Raw genomic sequence first — 20,983 nt, 5'->3', positions numbered from 1 at the left:
GGGGGTCCCCACTGGGGTGCCTGGCCAGCCTGGATGAGGAGATGATGGCTGTTTGCAGCTGGTCACACATCCTTCAGGGTGGGAGTCCCCACAAGGGTGCCTGGCCAGTCTGGGTGAGGGGCTGAGGGCTGTTTTCAGGCCGACTGAAGCTCCCAACTGCTCCTTTTTTTTTTACCTGAGCCAGCTTTAGCTCTGGCTCCAGCTCTGAGGCCTCTGCTGCTGAAAGAAGGTATCTGGTTTGTTTCGGTTCTATAATCGCAACAATGTATAACTCCAGCTCTGAGATCCCGGGCTCCCTGAAAGCAGGTTTCTGGGGTTTTGTTTAGCTTCTATATTTGTTACAATGGTTCTTAAACTGCAAGCTCAGAGGCCAGCAAGTCAGGCGGGGAACGTTGGAGTCCTCCGTCACTGAAGCAAGGAAGCCTCATGTTAGTTTCAAGCTGCCTGGCTGCCGGCCGCCATCTTGGCTGGCAGTTAATTTGCATATCTCGCTGATTAGCCAATGGGAAGGGTAGCGGTCATACGCCAATTACCATGTTTCTCTTTTATTAGATAGGACTAGAGGCCTGGTGCACAAAATTCGTGCGGGGGAGGGGGGGAGGAATTCCCTCAGCCCAGCCTGCACCCTCTCCAATCAGGGAACTCTTGGGGGATGTCCAGCAGTTGGACATCCCTCTTGCAATCTGGGACTGCTGGCTCCTAACTGCTCACCTGCCTGCCTGCCTGATTGCCCCTAACCCCTCTGCCTGCCTCCCTGATCACCCCTAACCTCTCTGACTGCCTTGCCCAATTGCCCCTAACTGCTTCTGCCTGCCTACCTGATCGCCCTTAACTGCTCTCCCCTGCTGGCCTAATCGTCCCTAACTGCCCTCCCCCGTAGGCCTGATTTCGTCCCCAACTGCCCTCCCCTGCCAACCTGATTGCCTCTAACTGCCTCTGCCTCCACCACCATGGCTTTGTCTGGAAGGAAGTCAGACGTCCGGAAGATGGCCTGTCAACCTGATCTAATTAGTATATTACCTTTTTATTAGTATAGGTAGATTATATAGGATAGGTTTGCTTAAATGGCGGCAGGGGAACATTTCTCAGCAGGAGGAGATGCTCTTGGCAGACAAAAATACATAATCTCTATATCTGGACTGAGAGCCAGCCATATGCACTATACTGCCAAACTGGTTATTAAAAAATTGAACCACTTTCTTAAACTTAAACCAAACAGCTGTTGCCCTTAAAACCCTTCCTCAGCCTCCACCTTAGGTTCTGCCTTTGTAGTTCACCCAGATTAGGTTCTGATTGGTCGGTTTTTATGCCAGTCAGTGTCAAAAGCTCTGCCTCCTAGGCAGCCATTTTCTCCTCGCAGTTCACCCAGATTTGGTTCTGATTGGTCGGTTTCTATGCCAGTCAGCATCTCCGAGCCTATCTCTGGGCCTGATCCACAGTTGCCGGGGCAGCTGCTGATCAGGCCTTGCCTCTCTCTCTCTCTCTCTTTGGGCCTTGCCAGCAGCCATGGCAGTTGCTGATCATGCCCCACCTCTCTCTCCAGGCCTCACCAGTGGCCGTGGTGGCTGCTGATCAGGCCCTGCCTCTCTCCACACCTCTCTCTGGTCCTGATCTGCAGTTACCGCTGTGGCAGTGGTGAGGTCATTATGCCTCTGGCCCAGCCCTGGGCCAAAGGCTAACGACCTCACTGTGCCCACCTCACTGTGCCCCCCTCACCCTGCCCAACCCCCCCGCTGCCCTGCCCACCAGCCTTTTTGTGATAGGAGCCTGTGGGCCAAGGGGGAGGGACCTAGAGGTGCTCCATGCACTTCCTGGTGACTGGTCGTTCAGGTCGTGATGGCCCCAGGCCTTTTATAATGTAGATTATTAACTTTATTTCCTATGCTGTACTTAACATCCCCATGGCTGTTTTTATAACTGCAAATTTGTACTTCTTTTAAAAAAAATATGTTTTTATTTCAGAGAGGAATGGAGGGGGAGAGAGAGATAGAAACATCAATGATGAGAGAGAATCATTGATGGTTGCCTTTTTCAGCCCCCCTACTGGGGATTGAGCCCACAACCCGAGCATGTGTCCTTGACCGGAATCAAACCTGGGACCTTTCAGTCCGCATGCCGACGCTCTATCCATTGAGCCAAACTGGCTAGGGCCAAATTTGTACTTCTTAATTCCTTACCCTTTTTTTACTCTCCCCCTCCAACCCCCACCTTTCTTTCATTTGGCAACTGTCAAAATGTTCTCTGTATGTATGAGGGTGTGGGTTTTTTGTTTTTTTGTTTTGTTTTTACTTTTTGATGTGACTGCTAGAAAATATTAAATTATATAAATCGTTTGCATCTTATTTCTATTAAATATTGCTGATCTAGAAGATTATGTTAAGAGAAATGGAAGTATACAATTAGAGTTTAGAATTTCAAAGGCAGAAAAATATCAAGCAAAGATAAGTCCAAGATGTGGCCATAGGATTAATTGCTGAACTTTGATGGTTATAGGTCACTCTCTGCAGATACAGAATATTCACAGAATTATTATGAGGTTAAATTGTCAAACAGGTGACCCTTATGTGTGTTGATATCGCCTGAGTGACTGGCAGAATCTGTCTGGAGCAGCAGACGGCGAACTGCATTTCAGTGTCTTTGAGAAATGTGAAGTCAAGAAAGGCGGAAAGGGGTTGACCGGGTTCCCTAATGTACCATTGTGGTGTGAAGCTAGTGGGGACTTAGCAGAGTCTACATTACTTCCTAATCCCTCATGGCATACTACTATCCTAGTAGTCTTGAAAAGGCTTAAAAAAGGAATGGTTAGTCTCAGAGGAATTGAAAGGGTGATTATCAGTGAGTATCAGGACACAAGATACAAAAGCCCTGTTCTCCCCCATTGCCCCATTAGCACTACTCAGCTTTCATCACCCTTCTCAAATGTTACGCTTTCCACGAACTGTGCCCTGATTTTGCCAAAGATTTAATTGCCCTTTCCCTTCTCCCTTTGAGCATACCTCTACTATGGTAGTATTATAGTATTTTCTTTTGTCTTTTTATTTTTTTTTTGTATTTCTTTGTCATTTACTGATAATAGACTAGATCAGCTGTCACCATCTGGTGGTCCATGGACCAATGGTGGTCTGTGAGGTCTGAAAGGTTGGCAACCACTGGTTTAAGGAAACCTTTGGAGCAGCGGTCGCCAACCGGTGGGTGGTCAGCGGACCACTGGTGGTCCATGAGGTCTGAAAGGTTGGCGACCGCTGGACTAAATAATTGAGACAATTGTCTGTTGACCTATCGTTTTCTTCTGGTGGTTCGTTTGCCAGATCCTCATCTTCCTGACATCTAAATTTTAGATTGTTTCTCAGGTCAGTCCTTGGACCTCTTTTCTTTTTTATGCATATCTGTGCCCTCGTTGAGTATATATGATGAATTAAGCTCTTAGCTACCAAATTTTAAATCTCAAGTCCCTCTGTGATCTGAACTTTAGATTTATATTTCTAGCTGTTTACTTGACATCTCTGTTTGGGATCTAATGGGCATCTCACTCTTAATGTATGCAAAGTGAAGTCTGATTTCCACTTACTGACTTTATTCACCAGTCTTCCCTATCTCAATTATAGCAACTCTATTGATGGCTTACATCAAAAACTTCTATAGAGTCATACTTAATTTTTTTTTGTTGTTCTTGGTGACTCAATCTTCAGAATATATGCTGAATCCAGTCACTTATCAGCACCTCTTTCTTGGTTATGTAAGTCTCCTGTGTGTTCCCACTTTATGGCCTTTAAATATTCCATTTCTTTTTTCTGAAATACTCTCTTTCCGGATATCCACGTGGCTCTTTTCCATTTCTTTCAGGTCTCTTATGAATATTACCTTATTAAGGAAGTCTTTGCTAGCCATGCTATTTAACATTTCACTCTTCCTACTTGCCCACTACTGTTCTTGTGTTTTTGTTTGTTTTTTGCTAATCCTCACCCAAGGATATTTCTTCTATAATTTTTTTTTAGAGAGAGTGGGAGGGAGGGAGGAAAGGGGAAGAGAGAGAGAGAAACATTAGTGTGAGAGAGACACATCTTTTGGTTATCTCCCAAATGTGCCCGGACCTGGGCTGGGATCAAACCTGCAACCCAGGTATGCGCTCTTGACCGAGAATCAAACCTGAGACACTTCAGACACTTGTCAGACACTGACAAACACTGGCCAAGGCTCTTCTTGGTTCTTATCACCATTTATTGATTTGTTATTGTTTTGCTTCACTAAAATGTAAGCATCAAGAAAGTAAGGACTTGGTTGTTTTTGAGCCTTACTAACTGTCTAGTACTTAGAATAGTAGTCATAGTGAGTGAATACATACTCAATTGATCAGTTGAGTAAAAGATAAAAAAGAATGTCACTAGATTGCAGATTGTGGCATTTGAATCTTATTCACCTGTGTCTCCATTGTTTAATGTACTTATCTAACATGTAATAGGCACTGAGTAAATTTATTTCATTGTGTCACAGTAATTCAACCGTTAGGCATGGAATTTTCATGTTATTCCATAACATTTTAGTTAAATAAGTTTTTGATGTGCAAGGGAGGAGAACAACTATATGTTTTCTGGATAATTTCAGAGCAAGACTTATTGAAGATTATGAATGAGCATTTATTACTCTTTTAATTGATTTATTGAGATACTATTTAGCAATATATCATAAAGGGGCAGCCATGACAATATGGGCCTGTTTAATTTTACAAACAGAATTGAGAAACTGGTTAGTTTTGTAAACCATTAAACTCAAAATTTAAAACATCCACAGTATGATTTATTTAGATATATATTCCCAAACTTCCTAATTGAGACCATGAATTCATAAATCCAGCACTTTATCAAGGAAAGTTTCCTGAATACCAAGCAGAACGCATAGGCATTTAAAACAAGTTACTGAGTTGACATTAGTTTGTTGAGATGTGTATAATTAATAATGGATATTCTCAGCACCTTAGAAGTTTTATTCCCTAATGGTGCCCGCGTATATGGAACCCAGAACTTCTCACAAAGTCATTTGTGTTATGGGATATCAGTGACTAACTAATAAGGCAGAGGTGGGATAGCCATTCTGTACCAGATACTGTATTAAGTGTTTCGCATATATTATCTTGCATCCTCCTAGATGTTTGAGAACACTATCACATTTGTTTATTTGAGTGCACTACTGTGTGCTGGTATTTTTTAAAAATAACATGTTTTTCTTATTTAATCCTCTAACATCCTACATACCTTAAAAACTAAAATACTATTTTTCCACTAAATTATTTACCCCCTTTGGCTATAAAAACTAGCTATTTTCTAAGGCTTTACTAACAGGCAAATAACCATATCACTGAACTCCTTCCCCAACTAACTTTCCATTCATTATTCTTTATTCTTTTGTTTTATTTTCTTTATGTCAGGCATGAATTTAGCATTCATATTTGCAATCTGCTCAAGATGTATGAGGAAGCCACCTGTGTTTAATGCTTAAAATAATACAGTTTGATGACTTCACTTTATTCTCATTTAAAACTGAATAATATTTCATTTTATATATACACCACATTTTGTTTATTCATTCATCCGTAGATGGGCATGTGGGTTGTTTGCACATTTTGATTAGTGCACATAATGCTGTGATGAATGTATGTGTGCAAACGATAGATAACATTTTTAAAAACTGTTATCATAGGGATTTTCAAGTAAATATAAGAGGAAAGAGAATAGCATAATGAATTCTGATGGTATTCATCACCCACTTTTAGCAGTTATCAACATTTGACTATTTTTTTATCCTTTCCCCAACTTTCCTTTTTTAAAGTATTTTAAAGAAAATTCAATTATATGATTTTATTAACCAAAGTCTCCCCAATAAATTCAGTAAAAATATAATAAAATCAGAAAATCATATCATTTCACTTATACATACTTAAATTTTTTTCTTATAAATAAGGACTTAAAAAGTTAACCATAATATCTATCTCAAGGTCATTAGTCCTGTCTATTGCTTTTTCAGATGCCAAGCCTGTCCAATAAATTCTCAATTTCAGGTGTTTTGCCATTTTAGAATATATATTTATAGATCATATATATTTTAGAGATTCTGATTTTCCCTGGCATATTCTATGTTTTCATCCTTTTTGTACATCTTTTACTGTGTTTTCTTTAGTGTATTAATCTCAGTCATTTACTAGTCCATGCTTTCTAACTCTGATATCTCAGTCATCTCTGGTTCTGCTTCTGTTGACTTGAATCTCTAGATTATGGTCACTTTTCCTACTTCTTCCCATGCCTAGTAATTTTTCATTGTATACTGGGTATTAAGGGTAACATGTTGTAGAGACTCTGCATGATGCTATTTTCTGTAGTGTTGGGGTTGTTCTGAATCAACTTGATCATAGTGAGGCTTGACTTAGGCTTTGGTAGGGTGGTTCTGCTGTAGCTGTGCCCTTCCTTCAGTGGCACAGCCCTCACTCCTACTGTCTTGTCTTCTGGAGTCTCAACTGAGTGCCTAGGCTACTCACCCAGGTCCTTCCTTGTGAGCTGAATCTGAACTTCAGCATCTCATGAGCACTGTGTAACTTCTAAAAATTTCTTTTTAGCTTTCCTCTTCCTAGAAATCTTTTCTGCTAAGCCTCCCATAGTCTTGCTTTGTACATTTTCAGTGTGGGAGTTGGCCAAGGACTTAAGTGGAATTTCTATGTTAAATTTTGATGTTCCTTCTCTGCTTTTTCCTTTCTCTGCAATCTTGCTACCCAAAGTTTAGCTTCCTTTGTAACCCCTAGCTCTGATCTGTTTCCACCACCCTGACCTACTTCTCTTTGCTGGGGCTTATTTCCCTAGGTTGTGGTTGGGTGAATATGGGGCTCACCTCTTGTGTTTTCCTTCTCTGAAGAATCATAGCCCTTCTTTGGTTATTGTCCAATGTTTTATAGTCTAGAGTGGGAGAGTAAATCCAGTATATGTTACTATTTCATAATTAAAAGTTGACAATACCATTCTTATATTCCACAAAATATATATTTTTTTACTAAAAGACAGGACATGTTTACCTTTCTCCAGTTGTCTAAAAACACCTTTTTATAGTTTGTTTAAATCATGATGCAACAAAGCGCATTCTTCTGTTGAGTTGCTGAGTGGCTTAAATTTTTTATAATTTGCAGCAATCCTTTTCTTCTGCGAACACATTTTTTTCTATGCCATTTATTTAAGAAACTGGATCATCTTACAAATTTCTCACATTCTAGATTTAGATCCTTATTTTGTTTCTCTCAAACATGTTTCTCTAACTCACTATTACTTTGTTAAAGTGGTTAGGTTAAATACACATCACTTTGGGCAGGGTGTAGGCAGGAATACTTCACAGTCTTCCTATTACATGATTTCAGGAGTTATATAATATCTGATTTCTCCACTTGTAGTGATGTATGAAGCTTTATAAAGTTCTTAATAAAGTTTCCTATCGACCATTGACCTAATGTTTTAGCCACTCTGATTACTTAGTTGCCTAGATACATTATTTCATTAGAAGTTGCAAAATGGTGATTACTAATTCTCTCATTTAAAAAAATATATATTTTTATTGATTTCAGAGAGGAAGGGAGAGGGAGAGAGAGATAGAAACATCAGTGATGAGAGAGAATCATTGATTGGCTGCCTTCTGCACACCCCCTACTGGGGATCGAGCTTTCAACCAGGGCATGTGCCCTTGATCAGAATCCAACCTGGGACCCTTTAGTCCGCAGGCCAACACTCTATCCACTGAGCCAAACCAGCTAGGGCTAATTCTCTCATTTTTCTACATTTATTAGCTATGATTCTTCTGTAAAGAACTTTGCCTATAAACTGTTTAAAAAGTATAGTAAAGACAAAATAAATGCTTGATTATTTTCCTTCATTTATTAAATTTCAGAATAATAAAGTGGCACCCATCGACCTCCAATGGTGACTTCTGAAGTTGATTTTGTTTATTTTGTAATATCATTATGTACTTAAGAATTTTAATGCTTTTGATGTGTTTCCACTGAGTCATTATTCTTTTGATGCTACTGTGTTGTTGTTGCTTAGAGGCCTTTCAGGGCACAGAGGTAGTATATATTCTTACGGAGAGAGAAAAGTAAAAGATGAGTTTGTACTAACATTTCAATTGAAATTTAAGATTCCAGCGCTTTGCTTTTATTTATTTTATTTTATTTTTTTAAAATATATTTTATTGATTTTTTACAGAGAGGAGGGGAGAAGGATAGAGAGTCAGAAACATCGAAGAGAGAGAAACATCGATCAGCTGCCTCCTGCACAATCCCTACTGGGGATGTGCCCGCAACCAAGGTACATGCCCTTGACCGGAATCGAACCTGGGACCCTTGAGTCCGTAGGCTGACGCTCTATCCACTGAGCCAAACCAGTCAGGGCTGATTCCAGCGCTTTAATATTATGTATAGAGTGGGACAAAAGTAGGTTTACAGTTGTTTGTGAGAGTAATAACACAAGAATAAACTCGTTTTACATGCTCGCAACTGTAAACCTACTTTTCTCCTCCCTGTATTATATTTTTTCCTCTAGCTGAAAGCTGTGGTTCCAGATGACTTTAACATAATTACATACTTGACATGGAGAGTCAGGGCAAGATTGGTTCAAAGCAATACTAATATTATTACAGATATTGAGGAGATTACTGCTTCTTTTTGTCCTTAGGCTATATCCCACTAAGGATGCATAGGAAAAATACTGTGTTTTATTGTTATTTAAAAAATTATTCCAAACCTGTGTAATTTTATTAACCAGTGTCATCCCAATAAATTCAATTAAGAAAAATAAAACAAAGCCCTAGTCAGTTTGGCTCAGTGGATAGAGTATCGGCCTGCGGACTGAAAGGTCCCAGGCTCGATTTCGGTCAAGGGCACATGCCCTGGTTGCAGGCTCGATCCCCAGTAAGGGGCTTGCAGGAAGCAGCTGATCCATGATTCTCTCTCACCATTGATGGTTTCTATCTCTCTCTCCCTCTCCCTTTCTTTCTGAAATCAATAAAAACATATTAAAAAAAGAAAAAGAATCCCTGGTCTACAAGGGAAGGCACACATGTTAAGAAATTATTGTACAATTGTTCACTGATGATGTAGGGGTACATAGACTAAATGCCATTAGACATAAGTTATGGAGCATTTCTTCTAGGGTAGGTGAGTAGACTAGGGAAAGTTTCAGAGAAATGACCTTTGAGCTGGATTGTAAAGAATGAGCTTGAGCCCTAGTCTGCAGACTGAAGGGTCCTGGGTTTGATTTCCGGTTAGGGCACATGCCTGAGTTGCAGGCTCAGTTCTCAGTGTGGGACATGCAGGAGGCAGCTGATCAGTGATTTTCTCTCATCATTGATGTTTCTATCTCTCTCTCCCTCTCTCTTCCTCTCTGAAATCAATAAAAAAAATATATATATATATTTTTTAAAAAGAATGAGCTTGATTGGAGCCTGTTGATTATGGTAGGATTCAGAAGAGATCCTCTGCATTACAAAGTTAGCCTGCTCACTTTTGCTACTAGTATATAGGCAGCATGAGAAACATTTGCACTACATTGGAGAAGTCAGAACTAAAGCATATTTTGTGACTGTAAGTATTTTACAAAGAAATTGTATTTTTGCAAACCTTTTAAGGAAAGAGGTTATTTTTTGGGAGGACTAGACAAGAAAATATAGTGTGCTTTTTAAATATATATATTAATATATATACTTGCAGGAATATTCACTAATGAGTACTCCAAATAATTCTGTATCTTGATTGCAGTGGTAGGTGCACAGATATTTCCATGTGATAAAATTACATACAAGTATTAACACATTGTACCCCTGTCACATTCTGGGTTTTGATACTGTTTGATAATTACATAAGATTTAATCATTGGGGAAAAGTGAGTGGGTACATGGGATCTCTCAATTTCCTGTGAATCTGTAATTATTTTAAAATAAAAGGGTTTTTTTTTGCTGTTGGTGTGTTTTTAAAATTAAACATCATGTTATGTAAATGATTATAATTCAGAGGTGGTTTTATTTCTGACCTGGAAAACTCAAGAGAATCTATTGAAAATCTGTTGCAACAATGTGAGACTTCTTTAACATGAGTTAGTCCAAATATAAAAAGCCAGTAGTTTTTCTATATGCAAACAGCAATCTTGGAGAAATATAGGCAAGAATCTCATTTAAAATAGCACCAAAAAGACAAACTTTTATTATGAATAAAAGTCACAAAACATCCAGTTTTCAAGGAAAAAGTATTGAATATTTCAGAAATGTAAATTCTCCTTGAAGTAGTTTTGTAATTTAATGTAATCTCAATAAAACATTTTTTACATTAGTCAAATATACATACATACATAGATATAGGGAGTACAAGAATACAGGGACACCAAACAATTCTAAAAAAGACACACAGAGCCACGTGAACACCACACTGTCTTGTTTACTAAGCTTTAGACTATCTTGAAGTCAGGTAGCCTTAGTCCTGTAACTTAGTTTTGCCTTTTCAAAGTTCTTTTGGCTATGTCCTCTGCATTCCCATCTGAACTTTAGAATCATTTATCAGTTTATAGCCCCCCAAAAGCCTGAAGGTGTTTTGATTAAGATTGCATTAGACCTATTATGCCAGATTTATCCCTAAGTATTTCATATTTTTAAAAAATGTTTACTTGTGTATCCATATAAATGCACTTTTTAAAAAATAGAAAACAAATCACTGGTGTGTAAAACCAAACATTATTTTTTTGTTTGGTTTTTCTTTCCATCATCATTTGTCCTCCGCGTACCCTCTTCCACCTCCACTCCCCCACTTTCCCCCCACAATCAACCACACTGTTGTCTGTGTCCATGAATTCTTTCTTTTTCCTCAATCCCTTCACACACCTCTGCTTTCCCCTCACCTTCCCAAGAGCTGTCAGCCTGCTCTCTAAGAATCTCTCTCTATTTTGCTTGTTAATTCATTTTGTTCATTAAATTTCACATATGCCAAACCGGTTTGGCTCAGTGGATAGAGCGTCTGCCTGCGGACTGAAAGGTCCCAGGTTCGATTCCGGTCAAGGGCACGTACCTCGGTTGTGGGCACATCCCCAGTAGGAGGTGTGCAGGAGGCGGCTGGTCGATGTTTCTCTCTCATCGATGTTTCTAACTCTCTATCCCTCTCCCTTTCTCTCTGTAAGAACTCAATAAAATATATAAAAAATAAAAAAATAAAAAAATAAATTTCACATATAAGTGAAATTATATAATACTTGTCTTTCTCTGACTGGCTTATTTCACTTAGCCTAATGTTCTCCAGGTTTATCCATACTGTCACAAAGGGGAAAATTTTCTTCCATTTTTATGGCTGAGTAGTATTCCATTGTGTAAATGTACCACAGCTGTTTTATCCACTCATCTACTGATGGACACTTGGACTGCTTCCAAATCTTGGCTATTGTAAATAACACTGCAATGAACATAGGGGTACATATATTCTTTTGAATTAGTGTTTTTGAATATACTGTTTTCCCAGAAGTGAAATTGCTGAGTCATGAGGCAGTTCCACTTCTAATTTTTTTTGTATTCCTCACCTGAGGATATTTTTTCCATTGCATTTTCAGAGAGAGAGGAAGTAAGGGAGAGAGGGAGGGAGGAAGGGAAGGAAGGGAGGGAGGGAAGGAGGGAGGGAAGAAGGGAGGGATGAAGGAAGGAAGAGCAGGAAGGAGAGAAAGAGAAGAAAAATCAATGTGAGAGAGACCCATCAATTGTTTGCCTCCTGCATGCCTGGGAAGCGAATCCACAACCAAGGTACATGCTCTTGGATTGAACCCATGACCATTTGGTGCTCAGGCTGATGCTCTAACCACTGAGAATACCAGCCAGAACCCATTTTTAATTTTTTGAGGTAACTCCATACTGCTTTCCACAGTGGCTGCATCAGTCTGCATTGCCACCAACAGTGCACAAGCGTTCTACCTTCTGCATATCCTCGCCAGCACTTGTCAGTGAATGTTAAAAAGCCCTACTATGACTATATTACTGGCAATCTGTCCCTTTGTGTCCATCAAGATTTTCTTTACATATTTAGGTGCTTTTATGTTGGGTGCATAGTGTTTACAGGGTTATATCCTCTTGTTGGATTGCTCCCTTTATCATCATGTGGTGGGTCTTCTTGTCTGTTACTATAAGCCTTTGTTTTAAAGTCTCTTCTGTCAGATAAGTATTGTTACTCCAGCACTATTTTCCTTTCATTTGCATGAAATATCTTTTTTTATCCCTTTACTTATAGTCTGTGTGTATCTTTTGTTCTGTGGTAGGTCTCTTGAAGACAGCATATTTATGGGTATTGTTTTCTTATCCATTTAGCTACCCTATGCCTTTTGATTGGAGCATGTAAGCCATTTACATTGATTATTGGTTGGTGGTGATGGTGGTTCCTCTTCTTCTTCTTCTTCCTCCTTCTTCCTCCTCCTCCTCCCCCCTCCTCCTCCCCCCTCCTCCTCCCCCCTCCTCCTCCCACTCCTCCTCCCTCCTTCTCATTCCTCTCCTCCTCCTCCTCCTCTTTTTCCTCCTCCTTTCTTCTTTAACATTTCTTTTGATACTGTTTTGGTGGTAACATGCTCCTTTACCTTATTCTTATCTGGGAAGCTTTTTATTTCCCCTTCAGTTTTAAATGATACTCTTGCTAGGTAAAGTGGCTTTGGTTGTAGGTCCTTACTTTTCATCACTGAATATTTAATGCCAGTACCTTCTGGCCTGAAATGTTTGTTGAGAAATCAGCTGACAATCTTATGGGAGCTCCCTTTTGGATAACTGCCTTTCTCTTGCCACTTTTAAGATTCTCTCTTTGTCTTTAACCTTTGCCATGTTAATTATTATGTGTCTTGTTGTGGGTCTTTTTGAGTCTATTTCTTTGGGACTTTGTGCTTCCTGGACTTTTGTGTCTTTTTCCTTCACCAGATGAGGGAAAATTTTGGTAATTATTTCTTCAAATAAGTTCTCCATCCTTTGCTCTCTCTCTTCTCCTTCTGGTACCCCTGGATGCAGATGTTGTTATGCTTCATATTGTCCCAAAGGTTCCTTAAACTGTCATTTTTAATTTATTTTCCTTTTTGCTACTCTAATTGGGAGTTTTTTTCTACCTTGTGTTACAATTTGCTGATTTGATTCTCTGCTTCATTTGACCTACTGTTTATTCCTTCTAGTGTATTCTTTATTTCAGATATTGCTTTCTTCATTTCTGACTAGTCGGTTTTTCTGGCTTCTATGTCCTTTTTTGTGATGTTGAGCATCCTTATAACCATGACTTTGAATTCTATATCTGACAAATTGCTTGCCTCCGTTTCATTTAGCCCTTCCTTGGTGAATGCTCTTGTTCTTCATTTGGAGCCTGTTTTTTTACCTCTCCGTTTTGATCGCCTCTTTATATATGTTTCTATGTATGAGGTAGATGTGCTATGACTCCCAGTGTAGGTAGGGTGGCCTTATATATAAGCGTCCTGTGGAATCTAGTAGTGTTGTCTCCTTGATCACCTGAGCTGGGTGCTCTAGGGATTTCCCTTGTGGGCATTATCTGGGCCTTTCCATTGTAATTGAGTCTTTTTTTTTTTAAATATATTTTATTGATTTTTTACAGAGAAGAAGCGAGAGGGACAGAGAGTTAGAAACATCAATGAGAGAGATCGATCAGCTGCCTCCTGCACACCCCCCACTGGGGATGTGCCCACAATCAAGGTACATGCCCTTGACCGGAATCGAACCTGGGACCCTTGAGTCCGCAGGCCGACGCTCTATCCGCTGAGCCAAACCGGTTCGGCTGTAATTGAGTCTTGATTGCTGTTGTCCCATTCCTGCGTGGAATTGACTCTCAGGCTGACTGACTGTATGTCTCAACCCCCAACACAGCATTCAAGCTTCTGTGCAGGTGCTGATCACATGAAGCAGACTTCACTTCAGCTGGTTATGGTGCCTTCTGAGAACTCCCTCTGGATATACTGCTTGTGCATCTTATTGGATCCTATTCTGTTGTCTGAATCTGGCAACTGGCTATATTGGTTCTGGGTCTCTTTGAGGGATTCTTGTGCAGGCCAATGTCAGATGCTGCCTGTGACTGTCCCTGGGCAATATGTTTGGAGCAATCCATAATCCACAGCTGTGGCTCCCTCTACTGTGCCTGAGTGTGTGAGAAGAGGACCAATCTGTGTGCCAAGGCCTGCTTTTACCAGCACTGGGTCTGGGGGCAGGTCAGCAAATGTCTCAAAGCACCCAAGACCACCTCTGCCTGCAGGCTACCTGTTAGGCTTAGTCACTGAAGAGCCTCTGACTATACTCCTCAGCAGAGTGTAAACTCCACAGGGTAGGGCTAGAGAGATTCCAGCAGATGGGGCTATTACTTCCCCATAGGCTGATGTTTCTGAGAGGGGAGTGGCCTGCCTGAGAATGATGGCTTCTGCAGTATGGGGGAATGACTCAGCACAGGGATGCTGGTGGCTGAACCTTCAGCTCTCTCCCCAGAGCCACCCACTCCAGACTTTCCTCATGCACCTTTCTTGGTTCTGGGTCTCTAGGCTAGGGAGCCCAGCTTGGGATTTACACCCCACATTTCTCGGGCGGGTACCCACTGTAGCTGAGATATCCTTCCAGAACTTCAGCTGCTGCCTATGACAGCCCAGTCAGTTCTCTTATACCTCTGAACTTCTTCCAGTTTCAATGTGGCTCATTCTGTAAGTGCTTGGTTATATGGCTTCTCTCCGGCTAGTCTTCAGTTGGTTATTCAGGATGATTGCCCTATAATTTAGTTGTAATTCCAGTTTGGTGCTGAGAGGAGGTGAATGTAGCTTCCACCTAGTCTCTCGCCATCTTAGATCCATCTCTGGTTGTTGTTTTTTTAGTTTTTTTGGGGGGTATTTTTTTAAATCCTCACTTGAGGACATGCTTAGAGAGAGGAAGGGAGAGAGAGAGAAAAAAACCCCAAACACATCGATGTGAGAAATATCAATCAGTTGCCCTCCATATATTCCCCGATCAGAGCTTGAATCTGAAACCCAGTTATATACCTTGACTGGGAATTGAATTAGTAACCTTTCAGAGCACGGGATGACACTTAACCAACTGAACCACATGGACTGGGTTTTTGCTCTTGAGAGTAGATTGCAGAAGGCCAAGAGCAGAAACAGGGATACTAGTTATTAATATTAGGAGGTCATTACAATAATCCAGGAGGAAGATAATGGCTCTTGGACTAGACTTGGGGGCACTGGAGTGGAGTGCAGGTAGGGGTGAGGGATACGTGAAATCTGGATCTGTTTTGAAGGTAGAGGTAATAAAATTTCCTGAAAGATTAGATGTGTGGTGTGGGAGAAAGAGAATTAGGACCCCAAGATTTTTGACCTGGACAACTGGAAGAATGAAGAAAACACATAGTAATAAGAAGCAGCAGCAGGTAGAAGCCTGGTGTGAGGTCATTGGATTCTTGGCAAGGAACACAAAATAATAAACCCTCTTCCTCTAGTCCAATGGTTCTCAACCTTCCTAATGCCACGACCCTTTAATACAGTTCCTCATGTTGTGGTGACCCCCAACCATAACATTATTTTCGTTGCTACTTCATAACTGTAATGTTGCTACTGTTATGAATCGTAATGTAAATATCTGATATGCAGGATGTATTTTCATTGTTACAAATTGAACATAATTAAAGCATAGCGATTAATCACAAAAACAATATGTAATTATATATGTGTTTTCCGATGGTCTTAGGCGACCCCTGTGAAAGGGTCGTTCGACCCCCAAAGGGGTCGCGACCCACAGGTTGAGAACCGCTGCTCTAGTCATGGCAGCTTGGGGCCTGCAGGGGCTTGGGGCAGCATGATGTGAAAGTGAGAGCACTCTTTAACGTGCTCCAGGCAGCTGCGTTCTCTTGGCCTTGTCCTAGCCCTTTTGGAAAGAAGCATTTGTGCGATAAACAGGAATTTGTCTCCATGGGTGTAGAAAGAAGAAATGACAGACAGAGTGGCAAAGCAGAGAAGTACTAGCTGTGGTTAGCTGGAATTTACAGAAATTTTTCAGGTAGCTACCCAAAGCTTAGCACACATGTCGCCTTTTCTCTATTCTAGACGAGGTTATTTCTTCATCATGAAAAGTTGTCAGGGTATTTTCTTTTTAAGCTGGTGATTTGGGTCAGTTATGAGTTGTAGACAGCAGACAAATGGAGACACTGTCTGTTTATAGTGGAAAAGTGACTTAAAGCTGTGCTGGCTCCCCACCACTACCTCATTAGTGGCGGGCCTCGGACACGCCAGAAGCTGGGCGGGGGAAGTCAGGACTGCCTGGTGTGCAGTTTTGCTCTTTGAAAGGTTAAAATCTAAATGTACCACAAGCTATTTCTTCCTGAGTCAGATTGGACAAAATAACAAACAGTGAATTCTGAAGCAAACTCTATACGTGCTGGTGCGCTAATACTTTTGAAACTTCAGAATTTGCTTCCTCCACTTCGAATAATATTCTTCAGAAGATAGAGAAATCTCTTAGTGTCACTAACTTCTTTTTATTTTGTGAGGAAGAGCAGATTAAAAATGAATGAAGAAATCTAGTGCCCAGTGGTTTATGGCGATTGGAAAGTGAGAAAGAGAACTTAGACTCCTTACTTTTGATAAGAGTTTAACATAGGATAGCTTTTTCTGCTTTTAACTGAGAGTTACCTCATCCGGTCTGGGATGAAATGGTTGGAGTGAAGTTGTGATAGAGAAAAACTTTAAACGCCTGCTACGTTTAGTGGCAAACTAAATAGATAAGTAGTTAATTGACAGTGAAAAGAACTTAACTGTGAGGGAGTTTGTTCAGCAGCGTGTATGTAATTGAAGATTCTGGACTGGGATCGGGGAGTGTGGAACTACAGGAGCCAGCCAGGGTCATGTGGGGTGTCTGGGACTGAAGATGTGGGTGGCACTTCGCCCAGTGTTAGGAGAGCTAGTCACTGAGCTGCCTAGAAGCAGAACAACTCTTTAGAGCTCCTTGCAGCTGGGGTTTATCCTGACAAGATTCAGAATGTACTTTACTTTAAATATTGCGTGGCTCAGGAGCCATGTTGTTTCATTTGCCTTTCTGAAATTACCCTAGTATTTATTCAAATGCTGTGACTGTGCTAAGTGCAGTCTGGGCTGCTGCTCTGGGTTTCTTTGCTGAGAGTAAAATAGCCCGTTTGAGCTGGAAGAATTTTTGCTCACTGCCTATACAGCACACATGAGCATAAGCAGCCATTTGTCCACAGGCAGCTGAGAGGCGGTTTCTGCAGGGACTGAAAACCACGCAGGCCACTGGCTTCCTGGCACACCCACAGGCCCCGTAGTTTCTGCTAAAAGCCAACTCAGGGGACAAGAAATGGGGGTGGGAGGGTGGTGGTAATAAGATGGGCAAAACTAAATGCAGAGGCTAAAGTCTGAATGATGTTGCGCCGTTAAGATGGCCCTGTGTTGGGAAGAAAGCACAGTGCTCCCAAGGAGGAGACACCTTGAGCGTAAATACAGTGGCTGGGAGGAAACATCGAATGTTTGCAGCCAGCACTTTTTTGAAGTGATTTGTATATTTTCTTTATAACTGTAGGATTCTGTAGGTACCTTTAGAAAAAATACTATATAGTTTAAGCTGCTTTACCCACTGTGCTATCATAAATACCTTTACCAGGGTCATGTAACAGTGACAAATGATGTACCTTCAAACACTACAGAATCCTGAAGAACCTTGTGATCTCTTAATCAAATTCTTAAATATTCTCTGTATAGTCTTGCCCCAGACCTTTACAAAATAGCATAAAACACACTGTCAAATATCAGGTAGGGGTGGGTAGGTGGGTGGGAAGAGATCAACCAAAGAACTCGTCTGCATATATCCATAACCCATGGACACAGACAATAGTGTGGTGAAGGTCTGGGTGGGGCGGGGGCGTGCTAGCAGGGGATAATGGGGGAAAAAGTGGGACATGTGTAATACTTTCACGATAAAGATTTAAAAAATAAAAATAGCTTTTTAAATGTCTTTAAAGTTATGTCATTCATATATGATAACTCTAAATCACAATACATGTTTATACCCAAATATACTATCCTTTCTTTGTCCATAGCATGTAACAGAATTTATTTCTATTTGGCAGATCAAGAGTTAGAGATATTGGCAGTATAAATGATTTGCCCAAGGACAACCAGTGTGTCATTGTAGAGATAAAACTAGGCTACATTCCACGAGCTCCTGGCCTGTGTACAATTTTGAGAGCTTTCCAATCATTTTAAAAAAACAAAGTACTAAAAAAAAAGGAAGAAAGAAAACAAAGTACTTAGAAAATATAAAGAGGTTGTGTGTTTTTTTAATAAAAGAAAATCACTTATTTTGGAAATTACTAAATCATTCTGTTGTATTTAAGAAGCTCTTTGATGTGTCTGGTAATTAGTATTTACTGCCAGACGAATGTCTCTTGGGCATTTTAATTAATGGTTGGCTTGGCCAAATGAGCTTCTGATGGTAAACCTTCATAAGGGTTTATTTTTATGTTTCTCAAGAATAGCTGTCTCTTCAAAGCTCTTTAATTAGACAAAGTTTAGCAGCTAAAACATATTATTAGAATAATTAGGCCGTGGGTTAAGAGAAATAGGGGGTCAATGGAGCAGGTACTGTTAGAGAATAGTGTTTTGAAATAAAACACAGTGCTGTACATCTGATGGATGTCCAGGTCTTTAGCAGTTTATATTAAGTTACTATCCCTAGTTAGGAAACAACTTTTGTGTTTAAAATTCATATGACAGGTCTCACCAGAAGCCTAAACACCAGAGTGTGAGCTCAGTGATCAGCACCTCTAACTCCCATAGACATCTGCATTCTAGTCCTCTGAACTGCTAAGCTGAAGACTTCGTATATTCTTTCTTTACTCAATTGGTAATCTTGGCCGTAATAATGATTATTTTTGAGGGAAATGCTTCAAAAGTCTTCTGTGGGGGTCATTCATAACACTAACAATTATAACAATTCCTTTGAAGAGTTTTTCTTAAAAATTTAAATGATCTGTAAGATAGTGTTATTATAATTACTATATTTTTGGTCCAAAATTTTATGGTCTTTGTGGTCAGAATTTAAATTATTTGACAATCTGCTATGTAGATGGATTATCATTTAGCTCCCCTTCTTCATGCTCCTCTCCAATTTCCTGTCCTAAACTCTTAGCCTTAGCAGTCATTATTGGTACATATGTTTTACACCAAACTTCCTCTTGGTGATGAAGAAAAGAGATACCTGATTGGTCCTATTGGTGACTGCAGTAGCACTGTAACAGTTGGGTAGTATTACTAAAATAACTACTGATAAACAATAACACATTTATTTATAGTGTTTAATTTTTCAGTTTTCCACTATGTGAAGATGCTTATGGTGGCAAATGTTTCCTTTTTCCAGCTAGATCAGCTGGTTTGGGGATAGTGCTGATAAAACTATTAGAAATTTAAAACAGAGCAAATTGTATCATTGCTAATATTTCTGATCCTATCAGCTGTCATGACCTGTGTATGTTGCTGGTTACATGAAGAACTGGGTTAAGAATATGTATGTCATTGCTTCTATATAAACCTACTGCCACTACTAGAAAAAGAACTTTAAAAAATTATGGTATTTCATTTTTAAATATCGAAGATTTATAGTACTATAAAGTTTATAACATAAATTCTTTTGCTATATACCTTAGTTAAGCAACATAGCCAGTGAAATTATTTCATTTAAAGTGGTAGAAAATGCACCTTTTTTATTGATGTTATCTGTAAAAATTAATAATATAGTTTTAAAAATATTTGCTAAGCACTGTAAATGCAGATGTAAAGATGCAGGTATATTATGCATTACATAATATAGTCACCAAATAAATATATTTTTATGTCAAATTGTAAAACTTTGAGAAAGCAGTAGAGCCTAAAGTTTATTGAACTCTCCTTTTTGACTCACCCTTTAGCACAGGAAATATTGCTGATACTTATCTTCAAGTGTACGTTTGCTGTGTATATGTAAATTTTGCAAAGCAGATAAGAAAAGGAAGGTGTTAAGTGCTATGATCCTTGAAAAATACCATATGACTCTTAGAACTCTTTTTTTGTGTGTGTGGGAAAGCAAGTACATTTTGGGGCAGATATATATAACAGGATTTCTACTTAAAATAGTTTGGGTACTGATTACTAATGACTTTTTATAGATACAAACCAGGACTGTAAGTGGGTTGTCTTCTGTTTTTTATTTTACTTCTTTCAGCTCATTCGTTTGGTGGGCTCCCTCTGCACCCTCCTTACATCTGCCTTTTGAAATGACCCCAGTGTCCACATGAGAACTGACTCTGTTCTTCCTCACCCAGACCACCTGGTGGCCCATGGCAGGATGGCGGAGAAGGAGGCCCGTCGGAAGTTCAAGCAGATCGTCGCCGCTGTCTTTTTTTGTCACTGTCGGAACATAGTTCATCGTGATCTAAAAGCTGAGAATTTGCTTCTGGACGCCAATCTGAATATCAAAATAGCAGGTGAGGGGCATGCTGAGGATGTGATATAAGAACAGAGGAGCTTTTCCTTCAAGATTCCTGAAGCAAGGGATTGTCTATTTCCATCCATTCAGAAAGAATTGTGAAAATAAAGGAGTTTTGTGTGTGTGGCTTGAAAACTGATAAATTTCCAAAATACATTTATGTTATTTGCTGGGAGGAAAGAAGGAAAGGGGTACTGTTAAAGTTTTATTTTGGTTGACCAGTCCCTTTTAAATAATAAGGAATAAAACATAGAAAAATAGGAAAAAAAACTGCTGAAATTTTGTGCCTCTCAGCTTCACTGAGAAGGTGGGTTTATGGTGCTCCTGATACAGAGCATGCCTAACCTAAAGACGGCGGTTCATGGTAGTTTAGGGAGAACCGACCAGGCAGCGGTTTAAAGGCAGTCCCTGGTTCCTCCGATTTCACTCATCTCATCTGGCAGAGCCCCAGAGGCAC

At 40.0% G+C, this 20,983-nt stretch overlaps 1 protein-coding gene across 2 annotated transcripts in view; it reads left to right on the top strand.

Moving 5' to 3' along the window:
- Positions 1-20,983, top strand: part of SIK3 (SIK family kinase 3) — a gene marked incomplete at its 5' end in the record, with an annotated part of 294,724 nt that overhangs the window by 177,937 nt on the left and 95,804 nt on the right. For both annotated transcript variants that reach the window (XM_081098532.1, XM_081098531.1), the window contains one exon: positions 20,363-20,524. In XM_081098532.1, coding sequence (XP_080954658.1) covers positions 20,363-20,524 — 162 coding nt within the window. The remainder of the gene's footprint in view (positions 1-20,362; positions 20,525-20,983) is intronic.

Source organism: Myotis nattereri (genome assembly GCF_964212035.1).
Source record: "Myotis nattereri genome assembly, chromosome: 9".
In the NCBI taxonomy this organism is placed as follows: domain Eukaryota; kingdom Metazoa; phylum Chordata; class Mammalia; order Chiroptera; family Vespertilionidae; genus Myotis; species Myotis nattereri.
The sequence above is the reverse complement of the archived record's forward strand: the minus strand, read 5'-3'. Positions and strand labels throughout refer to the sequence as shown.